The 17,710-nt window shown below is 32.6% G+C and overlaps 2 protein-coding genes and 1 long non-coding RNA gene across 6 annotated transcripts; 2 read left to right on the top strand and 1 right to left on the bottom strand.

Annotated features, from left to right (window-relative positions):
• Nucleotides 1-1,875: 1,875 nt before the first annotated feature.
• LOC114380464 (putative E3 ubiquitin-protein ligase XBAT31) lies at nt 1,876-5,520 on the top strand. Of its 3 annotated transcripts, none has more exons than XM_028339537.1 (9): nt 1,876-2,034; nt 2,143-2,452; nt 2,535-2,594; nt 2,696-2,767; nt 2,884-3,005; nt 3,102-3,242; nt 3,479-3,586; nt 4,120-4,375; nt 4,676-5,520. In XM_028339537.1, exons 2-9 carry the CDS (start codon nt 2,273-2,275, stop codon nt 5,078-5,080), a joined length of 1,344 nt encoding a protein of 447 aa, XP_028195338.1. In that variant the 5' UTR covers nt 1,876-2,034; nt 2,143-2,272; the 3' UTR covers nt 5,081-5,520. The 3 variants fall into 3 exon arrangements, with proteins under 3 accessions (XP_028195338.1, XP_028195337.1, XP_028195336.1); XM_028339536.1 differs by having other exon boundaries at nt 2,137-2,452; XM_028339535.1 differs by having other exon boundaries at nt 1,876-2,452.
• Nucleotides 5,521-8,235: 2,715 nt separating this feature from the next.
• On the bottom strand, nt 8,236-9,914 carry LOC114378133. The gene is made up of 2 exons (XR_003659260.1): nt 9,752-9,914; nt 8,236-8,805 (listed from the first exon to the last, which is right to left on the bottom strand). It is a non-coding gene; the product is annotated as an uncharacterized LOC114378133 (long non-coding RNA).
• Nucleotides 9,915-13,140: 3,226 nt separating this feature from the next.
• Nucleotides 13,141-16,608, top strand: LOC114379813 (actin-like). 2 transcript variants are annotated; one of them, XM_028338548.1, is made up of 5 exons: nt 13,141-13,283; nt 14,662-14,737; nt 14,847-15,240; nt 15,495-16,108; nt 16,357-16,608. In XM_028338548.1, exons 2-5 carry the CDS (start codon nt 14,678-14,680, stop codon nt 16,420-16,422), a joined length of 1,134 nt encoding a protein of 377 aa, XP_028194349.1. In that variant the 5' UTR covers nt 13,141-13,283; nt 14,662-14,677; the 3' UTR covers nt 16,423-16,608. The 2 variants fall into 2 exon arrangements, with proteins under 2 accessions (XP_028194349.1, XP_028194350.1); XM_028338549.1 differs by having other exon boundaries at nt 13,182-13,283; nt 14,665-14,737.
• Nucleotides 16,609-17,710: the final 1,102 nt, after the last annotated feature.

Genomic DNA, 17,710 nt, shown 5'->3' with positions numbered 1-17,710 from the left:
AGTTTAACTTTTCTTAGATGCAGAGATTATTGAAGAGAGAATAATTTATCATATAAAGTATTTTCAATTAAGAAATAAGTCATGATTAGTAGTATATTTAAAGACTAAGAGACACAATTTTCTAGTATTATTATATAAGCCTTTTTTTTAAGAGAGAGAGGAATGAGACGTTGGTTTTTGGCAGATTCGGTACTGCTCATGTTTCTATTGTGGGCTGATTATGGATGCCATAATAAAACATAAAACATTTGCTAATCGCATGGCTTTCAGAACCCTCATTCGGTGACGAGTAAAAGAAGGATCAGGTAAGACATTAATCACATGAAGTTTAATGTATTTAGAACATCCTTGTTTCTATACAAAAAAGAAGAAGAACATTCTTGGTCATAGCCTATGGGCTGCCAATAATAACTCTGTATAATGATATTTTTCCACTTCTTCATGAGATATGAGATGAGTGTGGGAAAGAGAAAAGAAAAATGAAAAACATGAGATATTAAATTTATTTAATGAAATATCATATATTTTTAAAATTTACAAAAAATAAAATAAAATAAATATACTTGATTTAATAAGAACTTTTAATTTAACAGTTAAATCATTAATTAAAATTAAATATACTTAGCTCTCACTTTAGATAAAAATTCAAATTTATTGTATAAATGTAGATAAAGATAAAGCATAAAAATAACGTGAAAAGGTGATTTCGTTAGAAGCTGATGCTTCTTGTTGGAGTAAAAGCACCGCTAACACCGCTCCCTTATTGTTTTGAAGTTTGATTTTGCTAGCTTGTTTTTACCACCAGTAAACTAAGAACGTTATAGAAAACTATTTTTATTTATTTTTAAAGGTGGATTTTTTAAAGTAAATTTTGCTTTACTCATCTCATCTATTCAAAATTGATTCATAAAGTATAAACAGCTTGTCTTCCTTGACGGGATAGTGGATTTAGGACTAATCAAAGTTCCACTCTTGATGATAATTCGTCTCAAGGGCATTTGTTTCTTCAAGCAATGTCGATGTTATAAAGAATTATTATAATTACTCTAAACAATTTAATCGAATAGATATAATCTTAACGCTTTAGATTTATTTAAAAATTGTTATATATGTAATAAGTAAATCAGGATAACATTTAGGACAAAAATAATATTAAGTTGACGTGAACGCAACGTGGTATATGGTGCGAATCCGACCGAAGTAGAAAAGCCAGCGATATGATTTTCTATCCCACTACATAATCCGAAGTAGAGAAATATTCTGAGTCTCTACGGTCTATTTTTTTAAAAATCTGGTTTAAAATCAGGAAAAAAGAAAAATCATTATACTAAGCAACAAAAGTTAAAACTTTTTATGTATTTAATTTAATTATATATTTAATGTTTGAAATTAAGACTTAGAAGGTTAACTTGATTGTTAAAGAAAAAAAGAAAGAGAACAAAAACTAAAAAATTAATAACAAACATTTATGGATAAAAAAAAATTAAGGTCTGAAATTGAAATTATCAGTTAAACTGCTAGAATATTCTTTTGTTAGTTAATCCATGCCCCAATGCTTTTACATAAATAGTATATTAAAATTTAACTTGTTTTATTTTTTTTCCTTCCTCCTCATTCACCGCCTGTAATATTCAGTATATTCTTTTAGATAAATATTAACTAACATTTTTATGACATTGATTAAAGAATTAAAATAATTTTTTTTTATTAAAATAGGTAAAATTATATTGTTTATAATTTTTTAAAAAATTTTCTAAAATTTTTGTAATAAATATTTGTATCTGTCTCTAAACTCGGTAAGAAATGGATGTATTTTTCTGTCTGGTTGTAGCACGCAGCAGTATGAAAAGATTAGAATCTTTGTATGGATGTGGCACTCATAGCTGTGAAATGTTTTACCGCAGACATATTAATGAGTAATGATGAACGAACTAAGAGTAGATCTTTGTGGAATTTTTCCATTAGAACACGACCAAAGGAGTTGCAGTCAAATTGGGGAGTGCGCATAGCCGAATTGGAAACCCGAACTTCAAGGTGTCCTTTTTGACAAGTTTACTAGTCAATTAAAACCCCATTCAAATACTACTACTCACTAACGTGACATGACTCATTAACGAGTTTCCAAGAGTGCATTAGTTTCAGGTTTGAACGTCAGGCGTTGGATTTGAAAGAACAAAAGGTGGATATTAGTTTTCAGAGTTTTGGGTGTCTGATGCCACAGCCACAATAATAAATGTGCGAGCTTTGAATTGAAAAGAAAGAGAGGAGAGTGATGGGTCAGGGGCTGAGTTGCAGAGGGAGCCATGAGCATGGCCTATTCCGTGCTGTGCAGCATGGGGACCTAGACACTGTCGCAGCTTTGCTACAAACACACCCTTCTCTTTTGAACCACACCACTGTCTATGATCACCACTCTCCTCTTCATATTGCCGCTGCTAATGGCCAGATCCAGGTCCCCCTTTCCCCCTTTTCCCATTTGGGTATTTAGTTTCATTGCTGCCCTAAAATACCTCTCTTTGTGGCAATTGCTGCAGGTTTTGTCTTGGCTTTTGGATGGATCTGTGAATCCAGATGTGTTGAATCGCCAAAAGCAGGTAACTTGGTTTGAACTGAATGTGGGATTTTAAAAAAAATAAATTTGGTTCCAATTAAGAATTTTGCTTTTACTAATGCTGATTGCTTTTGATCGGTTCAGACACCGCTTATGTTGGCTGCAATGCACGGAAAGATCGCCTGTGTGGAAAAGCTCCTTGAAGCTGGTGCTAATGTATGTGGAGTTTTGAGTTTGAAAATTTTCAAATGATGTTTATTCCAATAACTTCCCGAGCTCTTATTCTTTCAATAGAATAACTTTTCTTAAAATTAATTTAATTTTTTTTACAGGTATTAATGTTTGATGCTTGTTACGGAAGAACCTGTTTGCACTATGCAGCTTACTATGGCCATTCTTCTTGCCTTAAGGCAATTCTTTCTGCAGCTCAATCTAGTCCAGTGGCTGCTTCTTGGTTGGTCCTTTTTTTTTTTTTTTCTGCTTTTGCATAAATTTTGTTCACCAATCGATACATGGTTAAAGAAGAAAATAAATTGAATTGATTGCGCAGGGGTTTTGCTCGGTTTGTGAATATTAGAGATGGTAGACGTGCAACACCATTGCATTTGGCAGCTCGTCAAAGACGGCCTGAATGTGTACATATTCTATTGTACAGTGGAGCTCTTGTTTCTGCTTCAACCGGAAGATATGGGTACATATTCTATTTGTCGAAGTTTTTTTTTTTTTATTGACAAATATTAATTGTTAATTTTATTAGTAGACGAAATGAAACTCATAACCTTTCTCTCCTTTCCTTTGTTCTTAATTATCTAACCAACCTTATATCTTCTATTTGTCAAAGTTGTGGTTGAGACAGTCTTGAAAGGATGAATTTGATGTATTATTCATTTGTTTTGTGGAATAATAAGGAATTTCTGCTATATGCAGATGTCCTGGGAGCACTCCTCTTCATCTGGCAGCCAAAGGGGGATCTTTGGATTGCATCCGGGAACTATTGGCATGGGGTGCAGATCGCCTTCAACGTGATGCCTCTGGGTACAGTATACTACCTTTTAATTACAATACAAACAAAGATTAATCATCTTACTCTTAATTTGACACTTGTTTTGGTGGAGCATCCTCTTGTATTCCTATTTATTGATTGAGTTTAATTTTGATAATAACTCTCAAGTTTAAACCAAGAACTTAACACCTAAAAAGTAGAAAAATGTTTCTTAGACAACCTTGAATTGTCTATAAAGAGAGAGGAAGAGAAGAGAGATTGATTGAGTGTTTAAAATATTTTGTTGTCAAAATATAATCATTCTAAAAAGTAATTAGCATAAAAGTTAATGATTCCTAATGATATCGAAATCTTGGATTGGTTGGTAGTGGAAAAAACCTGTGTATTTTTAATTGGATTCTTCTTGTTTTCCATTTCCTTGTGAAAGTGCAACCTTTTCAGTTTAGGAAATACTACTAACTTCATCTAACAACACGAGTTCTTACTTATAATTTGATTAGCAATGTTTTAGATTCTCATATTAATTTCTGAATTTTCCTTCATACTCTATGTTGTGTTTATACAGGCGAATACCATATGTAGTTGCTCTGAAACACAGACATGGCGCATGTGCAACATTGCTGAATCTTTCATCTGCTGAGTCTCTTGTATGGCCATCATCTTTGAAGATAATCAGTGAGCTTAATCCAAACGCCAAAGAGTTATTAGAGCGGGCCCTGATGGATGCAAACAGGGAAAGAGAGAAGAACATATTGAAAGGGAGTGATTACTCTCTTCCATCTCCATCACATTCTGATGGGGTAGATGACAATATCTCCGAGGTAATTAGACCCCCTTTAAATTTATACTAACTTATTGAGTTTGCTATACTCTTTTTACAAGTGCTATTCGATTGAATTAAGGAAATATATATACTGAAAGTCTAATTATTTGGATTTGGCTTAAATATCTCTGTTCCTTGTCATTTAACGTTTTTCTGTTTTTCGTCTTTGCAAAATTATTTTTTTGTTTTTAATCCTTGTAAATTATATTTATTTTATTTTTCATTTTTACTGCACTTTAAATAAGGATTGTTGTTATGTAAAATGTAGCAAAATTCTAATTTAATTTAGATAATTCAGGTTAGTGAGACGGAATTATGCTGCATCTGCTTTGAGCAAGTGTGTACAATTGAAGTCCAAGACTGTGGTCACCAGATGTGTGCACAATGCACACTAGCCCTGTGTTGTCACAACAAGCCCAACCCTTCTACTTCTCGTGTTATCCCACCAGTTTGTCCATTCTGCCGAAGCAGCATAGCAAGATTAGTAGTTGTAAAAAACGAAAGCCCTGATGACATTAATCAAGATGGTGTTGATATCACTTGTTCCAAGCCTAGCAAGTCAAGGAAATTGCGAAACTTGAACGAGGACGGTAGCAGCAGCATCAAGGGATTATCAAATGTGAACTCATTTGGAAAAATGGGTGGTCGCAGCTCTGGAAAAATTGCTGCTGAAAATGAGTGGGAAGATGATAAACAACAGTGATATGATGCTGTTATTGGTGTGGTGCTTGCGCTTATCATTTGGAAAAGATAGGGTAACAAATTGCTTGATCAACAAGGCAAATGAAAGTATAACGAGTAAAGGGAAAAAAGGTTCATTTTATTATTGGAAACTAAGCAAAGTGAGTAAGATTGGAGTTCAGGGTAGTAGGTACCAACTACCAAGTGTGGTTGGGGAAAGAATTGAAGAGGGGCATGTCATGTTGTAAATTGTAACATTGTTATTATTACTTGGGAAAGAAAAGCATCGCCTGCATCGATGGTTTTGGGCGTAGTCATTGAAATGAGAAATTCTTTTTCTCAAAAATAGGAGTCCAAGATCATATGAAAATGTATTGTGTATTTGCTTCTGATTTGTTTTTTTATATACCAAAATGAGCAATAAAAAAATACGAAAGGGAAAATGGCCGTGGTTGTTGCTAATTGGTTGCCATGTGATTATGTCCGCGTAGGCTGAATAATTTATTTATGCACTCACTCACTGCACAAGAGGAACCTTACAATTAATATAACACAATCTGGACAAATTCATGTGTCAGGATCACTTGTACCTGACTGGGCTCTAGATAACAAGTTGAGGGGCAGAATTAGCATCATTGGTGCAATAACTGTGAATTCTGATTAGCATCAACTCCTGTGCTGTTCTAATAATTTCGGACTGAAAGAGACACTTACTAGCAGTTAGCAGAAAAGTAGGATGAAAAGTCGCGTCATACATGGCCTTGACCATAATGAAGATGCCATTTTTCTCATGGAGAAAATTAAATTACATACTATAAAAACCTCTTTTTTATACATAAAGTCATAAACTAGCTTGAAAAATCCTTTTTTGTTTCACTTCACATTAGAGAACTAATTTTAGGTTTAAATTAATTTTAGATCGACTTTACATATTTGAAAGATCTTGCGGCGACGATTTTGGGTGGCATGACGGTGGTGTGGTGGTGGTTTGGTTGGTGATGGTGGTGCTGTTTTGGATTGGCTTTGGCCGTGGGTGGTTTAGTGGTGGTTCATGGTGGCGACGCCGATTGGATGGCGGGCTGGTGGTGTGGCGGTAGATAAGGTTGGTGGCGCTGGTTTGTGGTGTTTGGTGGTGCGGCGCATAGAGAAAGAGAAAACGGTGGGTGTTGGAAGGTTTTTGGAAGAGAGAAGAGATCAGAGATAGAGTTTTTTTTTTTAGGGAATCACACCCCGAAGGGTTATTTGGTCTTTTCACTGAAATATTTTTTTAAATGCGAATATAATAAGTAATAAATTGAGACGAGTCTAATTTGTTTTACCCATTAACTTCTTAAACATATCGCATCGATTTCTTGTTGAAAAGAACTCACATATGAATATAAGCTAAATTTATTGAGTGACTTAACATGTTTAAGAAAATCTTATTTCAGAATAATGTAAGCACAATTTACTGGGAAGTTGAAATTTACATTGATATGTCAGACATTTGTATAGTCAAAGCTATTTTTAACTTCTGTTACTGATTTGTTCTAAATATACTATGTGTTTTTAAACAATAATAATGCATTCATAACATTTAGTATTAAGATAATATACTCTAATCTAGACATTAGCATTGGTTTCTGCTTTGAAGATACATGCACGAATATCTACAAGAATGGGTCATGTTCACAATCACATGGGCCATTGTTATTTTGGTAGCACTACTTATAAAAGAAATTTAAATAATTAAGAAATCTCGTAATCTTCCCATTTGGATCCAAACCAAAGGGCTTGGTGCAAACGTGACAGGTACGAAATCAATAATTCTCAAAGGGGAGGTGCGATGTGTGTGATCGTATGCAGCAATCAATTCGATCAATCAATATCCAAAATTTCAAAAAGTACGTTGAGCCATCAGAAAAAGCATCATTCTCTGGATATTGAAATTTTCACTGTTTTGGAAATTTGTTATGATGAGGCGACTTATTGCGGACAAATATACCTGCTTTTACTTCATGCAATTCTATTTTCGGTCCATGGGTCTCAAGCTTTAAGCATGATACCAGTAACGAGGTCTTTCTTATGTAAGCTTATAAGATTTTACGGAGAAATGTTCAACAAAATTTTTATCTACTTGGCAATTTAAAGCACATTAGAAATTTAATTACCACTCTAGGAGTTTTGTTTGAATCGCATCTTTTTTCTGTTCAAATGCTAGAAAAAGAGCATAAATTGTGTTGTAAATATGGTACTGTTGCTTAAGGATCGAAGTATTTTGGTTTGAAGTCTTTGACTCTTTGTTGGCAATAATAAAAGTGTATTAAGAAACTTTAGTGACGCAATTTCTAATATTCTTTTTTACACAATTCATGTATTTAATATTAAGAAAGTTTGCTTGAAAATATAATTTATTTATTTAAAAAAAAAACTATTTTACCATTTATCATCTTGATAATAAATGATTACTCACACAAACCTTACTGGGAATATTTGAGATTTAAATCTTGAAGACGTTAGCTTTGAGAAGAGATTTCCTTAACTGCATCTTCATTTGATAAAAAGAAAAAAAAAGATTTCAGTTGTGCTTAAAGAGTACCTTAAAAAAATTGATTAGGTTGGATTCATGTTCACAAAATTGATCCTATTATGTGTCGGTATAGACATATGTTAACATATCCCATGAACACTTCTACCACTAACTTAATTTTGAAGTCCGAAGAAAATCATATCGTATTGAGTTTTTCTTCGGGGGAGGAGGGGATTCTGACACTCGATTACGTTTTTTCAACAGACTTGAAACTTGAGACTGATAATCTTATAGATAAATAACAATTTTATTTCTGGCTGTATGTTTGAGACAATACATTAAGTACGTGACGTTTGCCAATTTAGCGAAAGAACAATTGACTAGAAAAAGTTTCCTTGTCATCAAAGATAGGGTTGAAACCAGTAGAAGATGATCGAGTATTGATTAAGACGTGCACCAGAAAATTAGAGTTTAGTGATGCCCAAATTAAATTTATTCATCTCAGAAGAAAATTTACTTGATGTTGAGAACAACATGTGGGCATCGGATTGAATGTTTACACGCATATTTTTTGTTTATATTACTCATGTTCCTTAATGATAAAAGGTAAGAAAACCGGGTTAAGAATTACTAGCCAAGAGTCAGGGAAGCTGAGATTCTGTAGGATCTGAGAATATTGAAAAGAAAACATTAAAAGCTCAAATCTCCCAACTCAAAACCAAACATGCCCTTACAAGCTTGTCCACACAAACATATAAGATATATGTGCAAATCTTTAGTTAACCACGAGAAACTTGTGCACACAATTAGAGACATATATCAGCAAGTGAGTCAAACTATGTATTGTCGTACCCTGATGCCCTGCATGTGTTCTCTCTGTGGATTCTGCCTTGAACTGATGGACTGAGATGGATCAATAGTGCCATTCACAAATAATATATATGAGCGTGCTTCTTCAATGGTTTGAGTCAATGCAAGCTCATTATCAGGGCACATAATTAAGAGGGATATGATTTGGTTCTTTCTATTTTCATTAGAAGCTCTTCTTTCTAGTGCAAGAAATTGACCAAGGGATGGAGGATTGTTCTCAGCATCAGGGTTACTGCCACTATTACTATTTGAGCACAGACAGAATAACCATGACCTGGACTTTGACTTCTTGCCCCTCTTTCTCTTCAAGACTTGTGTTTTTGCTCTTCCTATCGATCTTCTAGGTAGCTCTAAAATATTGGAAATACCTACAAGGCTCCCAAATGTGATAATATTATTGTAATGGCAGGATATTAGCACCCAAGTAATTAATCCATGGCATATTCGTATATGATAACATACTAGAATTTTGTCAATTAAAGTTTGGGAATCGATGGAGTGGATTTTTCCCTAACATATTGTTATGTTAAAATTTTCTATCTAATTAATTTTTAAAAATATTACAAATTTTTAATTTTAATTTTGAAGGCTGCAAATATCTTTTACGGAAAAGAACATCTGTTTAAATTTATTAAGAGAAAGAAAGATACTTTTTTTTTTCAAATGATAGAAGTTGTGAGAAAATTTCACATAAAATAGTATTCCTATTAAAACTTACCAATATTAGCCTTATTGGTAAACGTACTATATTAACCTAGTAAACTTGGATGTTCTTAATTTATTTTAATGATCTGCTTCAAGATTTTAATATCCTTTTCTTTTGTTTTCTTCTTTTACTCTTGAAAATGGCATAAACTTTGAGAAAGCATCTAAATCATTTTGAAATGTAAGAAACTACTAAATTAAATATAATTCTTCTCTCCTGAAAAGTACGTAATTATTAATGTACTGCCTAATTAACATGCATTAGATCGAGGCTTTGTGATCGTAGTTACATCCTTGAAAAACTATTCACTAAACATTCATTCAGAAAATCATTAATCTGAAATTCAAAGGACATTGTAAGTCCTAATTAACGACATGATTAACAGAAGCACGCATAAGCAGTAATAGACAAGTTAAAAAAGACGAAAAATGAAAGCATATTCTATTCTAGTCATGTCAGTTTATCACATGACCTCTCTCAGTAGTTGCTACGTACGTAGACAGAAAACAGGATCATTGGTACTAGTGTTCTGCGCGCGCAGGTATATATCAGAACCTCAAAAGATAACAATAAAATAAATAAAAAAAGTTGCGTTTCTTTTCACCGACCTGTGTGTCTAAATTTGATGAAGAATCACTGGAACATGTTGTTGGGGAACCAGAAAGTAACATGTTGATGAGTGACGTTGACACAGTACTGTTGCATTTTCTAGCCATTCCCAATCCTTACATTCAGTGGCTCTAAGCCTAGATGCCATGTCCTTCCTTCAACCTATAACATCAATCAAATTGATGGAAGAAAAAGAGAAAAGGGTTGGGGAAAGCTCCAACCTCGTAGCGGACACACGAGATCAAATAAATAATGAATTGTATTCATAAGAAACAATGATATAGAGATTAATTAAACGTAGACCATACCCACAAGCTTTGCAATTATGAGAGAAAAATAGACCCACCACTAGAGTCACAGAGGGAAAAAAAAAATAACGGCATAGGTGTGAGTGATGACTTTAGATGAAAAATCCAAAAGTGAAGGCATGCAGGTAAAAGGGTACCTGTTGAGCCATGTTTTGCTCAGTTGTTGTCATGTACTGTATAGCTTTTCAATATTTCAGTAAGGTTGCCACCTCAGATGTCAGATTCCAACGTAGGAATCGTCATTTTCTCATCCGACCGAAAGAAAGTAAGTTTGATTATCAATTAGAGGGATGAAAAGGATAGGTTTTAGTTGTTTTTGATGTATTTTGACGTGAAAATTTAATCAAATATCGATCACATATGTCAATCCAAATATGCATGCCAACCAATTTTTTCATGTGTATAACCAAAACCGTAACACTCCTGTTTAATGCAGATGTACATTCAAATACGTATCGCATGTGTTTGATTTCATGTTTGAGTGTGATTTTCATGTTCTAGATAAATTTTTTAAAAGTTAATAATTATAACTTCTACTCCTAAACCTAATTTCTCTATTGTCAACATATTTCAAAACATACTAATAATTTTCATATCTCAAACTTGATATATCCATTCTCATCTGTTTTCAAAAATGCTATTTGCTTTCCATCTCAAATCATGTCCCCATCCCTATCAATCATGAACCATATCTCCTTACAAATATTTCAAATCTTCAACTCTTCTCTTTACTTCCCCTCGCTACTGATATCACGAATATTATCTTGGTATTATATTCAATATACTTACTGGACTAGCGTTGGACTAGTAGATTGCATCTAAGATCAAATAATATACGCATGTCAAATGTAATAGAATATTGAATACAATAAATTGTGTTTTGTTGATATTAAAATTAAATATGATTGAATTTACATAAAAATATATTACTGAGAAATTTAAATTTAATTTTTGCATTTTTTATAATTGATATTGTAACAAAAAATCTGTTTTGTATCAAATTCTTAGTACGAAAAATAATTCCTTTTCTATCAGTTAGTTTAGTACCATAGAATAGCCATTTATGGTGGGGTTAAAATTTAAAATGTTGGTATCCATTAAATATTTGCAACGTGAATTCGTGTTTCTCATAACTAATCTCTTTTTTTTTTGTATCATTTATGTATTTCTCATGATATAAACATTAAAATCCGTATTGCAGCACGATATAAGACTGTCAACTTTCGAGGTTTCGTACTTTCCTGTTTTGTCATTTGTGGTTGGTTCTTTCTTTGACTCCGTTCTTGATTTTTTTTTAAAAAAACGAGAGAAAAAGACTGTGTTCACTTCCAATTCTATCTGACTATTATTCTGTAAATAAATTAACTTAAAATGGTTAAGACTGGACAAGGTTGGCTACGTTGCTAAGAGCCTAAGACTAAACACAAGGAGTTTGGCCCAAATCAGTTTGGGCTTGAGGCATTTTGCATTGTCGATTAATTTTTGAACCTTTTTATGCTAACTTTTTTAGGTGCATGCTATATACAGTGTTATTAATTGTAGGTAGTAAACTTATTAATACTTTAAAAATAAAGTTTATTTTCATTAAATATTTTTTTTATTTTGGAAAAGTACCCTTATAAAAATATATATTAGTAAAATCTCATGTTATATAATATACATTTTGTTATTTACTTTTCAATAAATGAGTTATATATATAAGTGAACTTATGATAACCTAGTGGTTTAGTTTAATTGATTGAATATGATGTGTGAGTGATGTAAATTTGTTGGTATTGTTTTTTGATTCTTACTTATAACAAAATTGGACTTATGTTAATTACAACCAAAATTATAACTTTTTTTTTAATAGCCAAAAATATAACTAGTTTTTTTTTATGAATTTACAATTGTATTATAAAGCATGAAATGTAACGTCATGGTCTGACATGGTTAGCAAATAATTATGACTTTCTCATATTACGTGTATGAATCCTTAAATAAATTTGTGTACCTCAAATAACAAATTTCTAACTTTCATATGAGAGATACCTAAAACAAATATAAAACGTCAATGAAGACATTCTTCTATCACTGACTCGAATGACTTACATCTTTTCACGCTAAAGTAATTTTTTGTTTATGTAAATTAAAACAATTAACTTGATGAAGTTATATAAATCACAATTGTTTTTAAGCAATGTTAGTGTAATTTTTTTTTAAATATCACTGATATGACTTTTGAAGTGATTATATTATTATGTAATTATAAAAATAATTAAATATATGATATATACTTTATTCATTCTTTGTCCAAAAGGTTAGCAAAAATATAAAACGAAGCACTGGATATGCACATTTTTTTAAAAAGAAAAAACTTAAATTAACAAAATGAAAAACCGCAATATCATTTTTTTCTCTCCCGTTTTTAATGGACAAAGTGTGACCACGAGTATTTTTTTTATTTATCATTTCGCAGTTTAAAAAATGTCAGTCCATCAACTTTTTCTTCTTGAAAACAAAATTAAGTTATCCAAATACGATTTTGCTGATGTCACTTGCACAATTCTTTATCAATTTAAAGAATATAGCAATAAATTAGACACTAAAATTAAATACGCAAAACTATAAATTAAATTAAACGAGATAAAGTGTAATTAATCTAGAATAATTATATTTCCAATATTCTGTCTGTCCTTTTATCTTTCTTTTGCTTCATCTTGTTTACTCAAGACAAAAAATAAAAAAAGACAATTGTGTGATGTTAAAGGTTTTGGTTATGCAGACAACACTGCTGAGTGCTGAGCACAAATTCGATTTTCTATTTTTTCGACTACATTTAATCCATTGGGGCCAAATTCAAAAACGAAAATTTAGGCCCATAATAAAGTGTGTGATGAATAGAATTAAGACGTGGAAATAATGGGAGCACCATATTTGGGGCAAGGTAAGAAACGCCGTGGGAGTGGGCCACATTTGAAGTTTCACCGCACGTTTCAAGCAATAAAAACAAACAGGCTGTAATGAATAGCCACAAGATCGAAGGGGACACGTGTCGCGAGGGAATCGAGTCTCTGAAAAGAGAATGGACGGTGTTGATGCGTTATTAGGGGTATGTGGTGGAGGGTGAAAAGCCGAATTTAAAAAAACGCAAGTCCACAGAGCGCGTTACTTCCGTTCACTTTTGAACCCAAAGAGCGGGTAGCTGAGATCGGAGAACCCTCTCTTTCTTCTCCTTCTTCAGGTCACTCTCTCTCTCCTCTTCTTTTCGTTCCTCGTTTCGATTGCGCCTTGCCGTTTATCTCGCATTATGCTGTTTGTTGTCTGCTTCACTGTTTCTGATGATAGTTATTGTTGATTTTTCTGATTTGTATGTTCTTCATGACACGAGTTTTTCGTTGAATTTATGCAATCGGTAATATGATTATGGAACCAGTGGTTTTTGTTTGCATTGTTTAATGTTATGCCGCGTAACATACATTACCTGTTTGAAAATATTGAAATCTGAAAATGTCAAGAACGATTGTCCCTTTCGTGTCTGATCGTGTTTAGGTAAAATCTTGTTATAATCAGATAAAAAAATGAGCTGCTGAAGCTTCCTGTTCAATCCAACCGAATCAGTGCCGACAAGGGTTTTAACCTGCGATTCTTGATATTGCAGAAAATTGTGAACAAGTTCCAGCTGCATTCGCGGTTGCGATGTCAAGAATGCACTTCGTTTTTTAAAATCTTGAATGTGATATAACGATATAAGAAGTACTATAACTATACTTTTTATCGAATATAATGGAATATATTATACTATTTTATAAAGAATTTAATTATGATCCGCAGCTAATGTAAATATCTTCTGTGTTAATAGGTTATGTATCAAGTTTAACGTATTTATCATAAACTTATACAGTATCATCGAATTCTAATTAAATTGAATATGAAAAGAAATTAAATTTTATCAAAAGTATAGTAATAAACAAATGGTTTTAGTTTTGAATGAGTATAAAGAGATTTAAAATACAATGCTTATTCATAACCGTTAGTGTTAAATTCATTGTTACACTTGTGGTCTGGTCTGATATGAACAACAATGATTTAGATTTGTGTTTATAGCTTTTCGGATTGAAATTTTGCATGACGTGAAAATTTAGTGTTTAGTTGTCTTTTAATAGATTTTTCCAAATTTTTAGTGTTCCATCATATTGAGATCTTCTGTACTTTCATTTTCAACTACACAAATCCTAATCTTTCAAAGGATTTGTTTTTCTATCAAATTGAAGTATGAAAGTTATTTTTGAAACTTATCAGTCAGATTTAGAACTGCACCTCATGAAGTTCAATTATCAACTTAAGTAGATCGAATTCCTGTTCTATGTAAGGTGTGAATAGGTTCTAGAGAGATAAATATAAATTATTTTCACATGACCCAGCGAAGTGCAGATATCAAGGAAGAGAATGATACCCGTGATTTAGACCTTTAGGTTATATCCTAAATTCTGCAAACGTTTTGTTGTAGTCAGCATCACTCTAGTAGATGTTGCATTTGTTTAGACTCTGCATGTGAAATACTGAAATGGCTTTGTTCTCAATGAACTGAGCGATTTTTTATTTATTTTTTATTTTTTCAGCAGTTGAAAATAAAAAATGGCAGATGGTGAGGATATTCAACCACTCGTCTGCGATAATGGGACAGGAATGGTGAAAGTAAGATATCTGGATGGTTTTATTTTCAATATTTTTGTTTCCTGCAGTGATTGACCAGTACTTTTCAATTTCTATTGATTTACTGAGTCTACTGTATTGCAATGTTTAGGCTGGATTTGCTGGGGATGATGCTCCGAGGGCTGTGTTTCCCAGCATTGTTGGTCGTCCCCGTCACACGGGAGTGATGGTTGGCATGGGCCAAAAAGATGCATATGTTGGGGATGAAGCTCAGTCCAAGAGAGGTATATTAACTCTCAAATATCCCATTGAGCATGGTATTGTGAGTAACTGGGATGACATGGAGAAGATCTGGCATCACACCTTCTACAATGAACTCCGTGTCGCTCCTGAGGAGCACCCAGTTCTGCTAACCGAAGCACCTCTCAACCCAAAGGCTAATCGTGAGAAAATGACCCAAATTATGTTTGAGACCTTCAATACCCCTGCAATGTATGTTGCCATCCAGGCTGTTCTATCCTTGTATGCCAGTGGCCGTACAACTGGTTAGTCATTACTTCTTTCAAGAAAATTATTCTGTTCCATCTAAGCTACACTCTTAAATTGTTAAGCTGGTTAATTTTAAACATGCAATGCTCTGTGGAGTCTCTTCTTGTTTTTCCCATGTGACAATATCATACTTAAGTTGTGGTTGAAAACTCTATATCTTCCTAATCTAACTAGAAGTAGTAGAGCTGATTTCTCTGAGGTTGTCTAACTTGTCTTGTTTCCTTCATGCTTGTTGAATTAATTTGTGCAGGTATCGTTCTAGACTCTGGAGATGGTGTCAGCCATACTGTCCCCATTTACGAGGGCTATGCTCTCCCTCATGCCATCCTCCGTCTTGACTTAGCAGGACGTGATCTCACTGATGCCTTGATGAAAATCCTTACAGAACGTGGTTATTCCTTCACTACCACAGCTGAGCGTGAAATTGTAAGGGATGTAAAGGAAAAGCTGGCTTATATTGCCCTTGATTACGAGCAAGAGCTTGAAACATCAAAAACTAGCTCTGCTGTTGAGAAGAGCTATGAGTTGCCGGATGGACAGGTCATCACCATTGGTGCTGAGCGTTTCAGATGTCCTGAAGTTCTCTTCCAACCATCCATGATCGGAATGGAAGCTTCTGGCATTCATGAGACCACTTACAATTCAATCATGAAGTGTGATGTCGACATTAGGAAGGACTTGTATGGAAACATTGTTCTCAGTGGTGGATCTACCATGTTCCCAGGTATCGCTGACAGAATGAGCAAGGAAATCTCAGCTTTGGCCCCAAGCAGCATGAAGATTAAGGTGGTTGCTCCACCTGAGAGAAAGTACAGTGTCTGGATTGGTGGCTCTATCTTGGCTTCTCTCAGCACTTTCCAACAGGTAAACACTTTGCTATGATTCTAATGCATGAATTTAGTTTCTTTAAATTGATCAAATCAACTGTAGATACATCCTTTCTTTCTCACTGTACACTTTAGAAGGATTAAAACCTGATGATAATTGTATGACCGAGAGATTATGCATGTGCTTTTCTTCCTTTTAGTTCTAGTTTCGGTTCCCTGATCAAATATCCCAGTAAGTTAAATATAATGCCAGTAGCATAATAGGACATCATGTTTGAAATGCAGATGTGGATTGCAAAGGCTGAGTATGATGAGGCTGGTCCTTCAATTGTACACAGGAAATGCTTCTGAATGTTGCAAGGTGGCTTGGTGAAAGAAAATACGGTGTCCTCGTTTTATATGATAAAAATGTGTTGTTAAATCAGTTGACTGAATTGATGACAGTAAATTCTTTCATTTGTTTTTGTTCTATTATTGGCAATTGTTCAACAGATCTTCTTTAGTTATGACTATAAATCAACGCCTTTCAACTTAAAAGTTCGTTCCCATATCTTCATCTAGATTCTAGATAATATGAAATCGGGTCCCTTAATATCACAATTTGTTCCTTGCCTTAATTATATGGGCTAAGAAATGTAAATGTGGCTCGGGCCAAACTTAGGTCGCTGAACAATGTCTGTTAAAGGTGTATTTATATAAGAGAAGGGTCAGTAACATATTTTTTAAAGTATAATATTTATTATCAGTTAAAATTTATGAGTAAAACTTTTGAAATGAGAAGTACGAGTTCATGACCTATAAATTCTTTTAATTTTCAATAAACTGCAGTCGATAGTATATATAGTAAAATTAAAACTTTAAAAGAGTGTTGTTATAATTCCTCATTCGTATAAGCAGTTTACTTAATGGTTTTCTTTTTTAGTTTTTAAAAAATGATTTTTAGATTGTGTAAAAGAAATTTATTTAAAGAATAATTAATTAATAGAATTTAAAAGAAATAAAAATGAAAGCAAATAATCAATGTAAGAGAAGTTATATAATTTGATGACAAAGAAAATTACTTCTAAATTTTTTTTATTTAACTACAATTTTGCCCTATTTTTCATTGAATATATATATATATATGGGAGTGTGTGTATGATTGACAAATGACAAGTATTTTTAGTTTTTTAACTAAATGAAAAACATATTTGATTATATTAACAGTATTTAGTAAACAAGCATATTTTAGTATTTTTACCCTTTTTACATAAGATGAGTTTATTATTCTTTTTTTTCTCTGCCTCCTCCTTTTTTTTGGTCCACTTAAGTGCATTATTTTATTTTAATTTTTTTAAAAAAAATATTTGAAATTATAATAAAAAACTAATAATATAATTTATAATAGGAAAATAATATAATAATTAAAACTAAACAAATGTAACAAAAATAATTTATCTTTACATAATAAATTATGAGAGTTCAAAATTAACTAAAAACTAAAATTATGGTTACAGAAAATATATTTTTATTCTTAAAATAAATTTAAACTTATATAAAAATATTATGTAGCTGTTCTTATTTCTATCATTTCATATTTATTAGTTACTTTTAGTTACCAATTGATTTTTCAGCTTTAAACTAGTGTTTGAGCTTTTTA

The sequence above is a fragment of the Glycine soja genome, chromosome 12 (genome assembly GCF_004193775.1).
Source record: "Glycine soja cultivar W05 chromosome 12, ASM419377v2, whole genome shotgun sequence".
In the NCBI taxonomy this organism is placed as follows: Eukaryota; Viridiplantae; Streptophyta; class Magnoliopsida; order Fabales; family Fabaceae; genus Glycine; species Glycine soja.
Note: the sequence above shows the minus strand (reverse complement) of the source record. Positions and strands in the feature narration are given on the sequence as shown.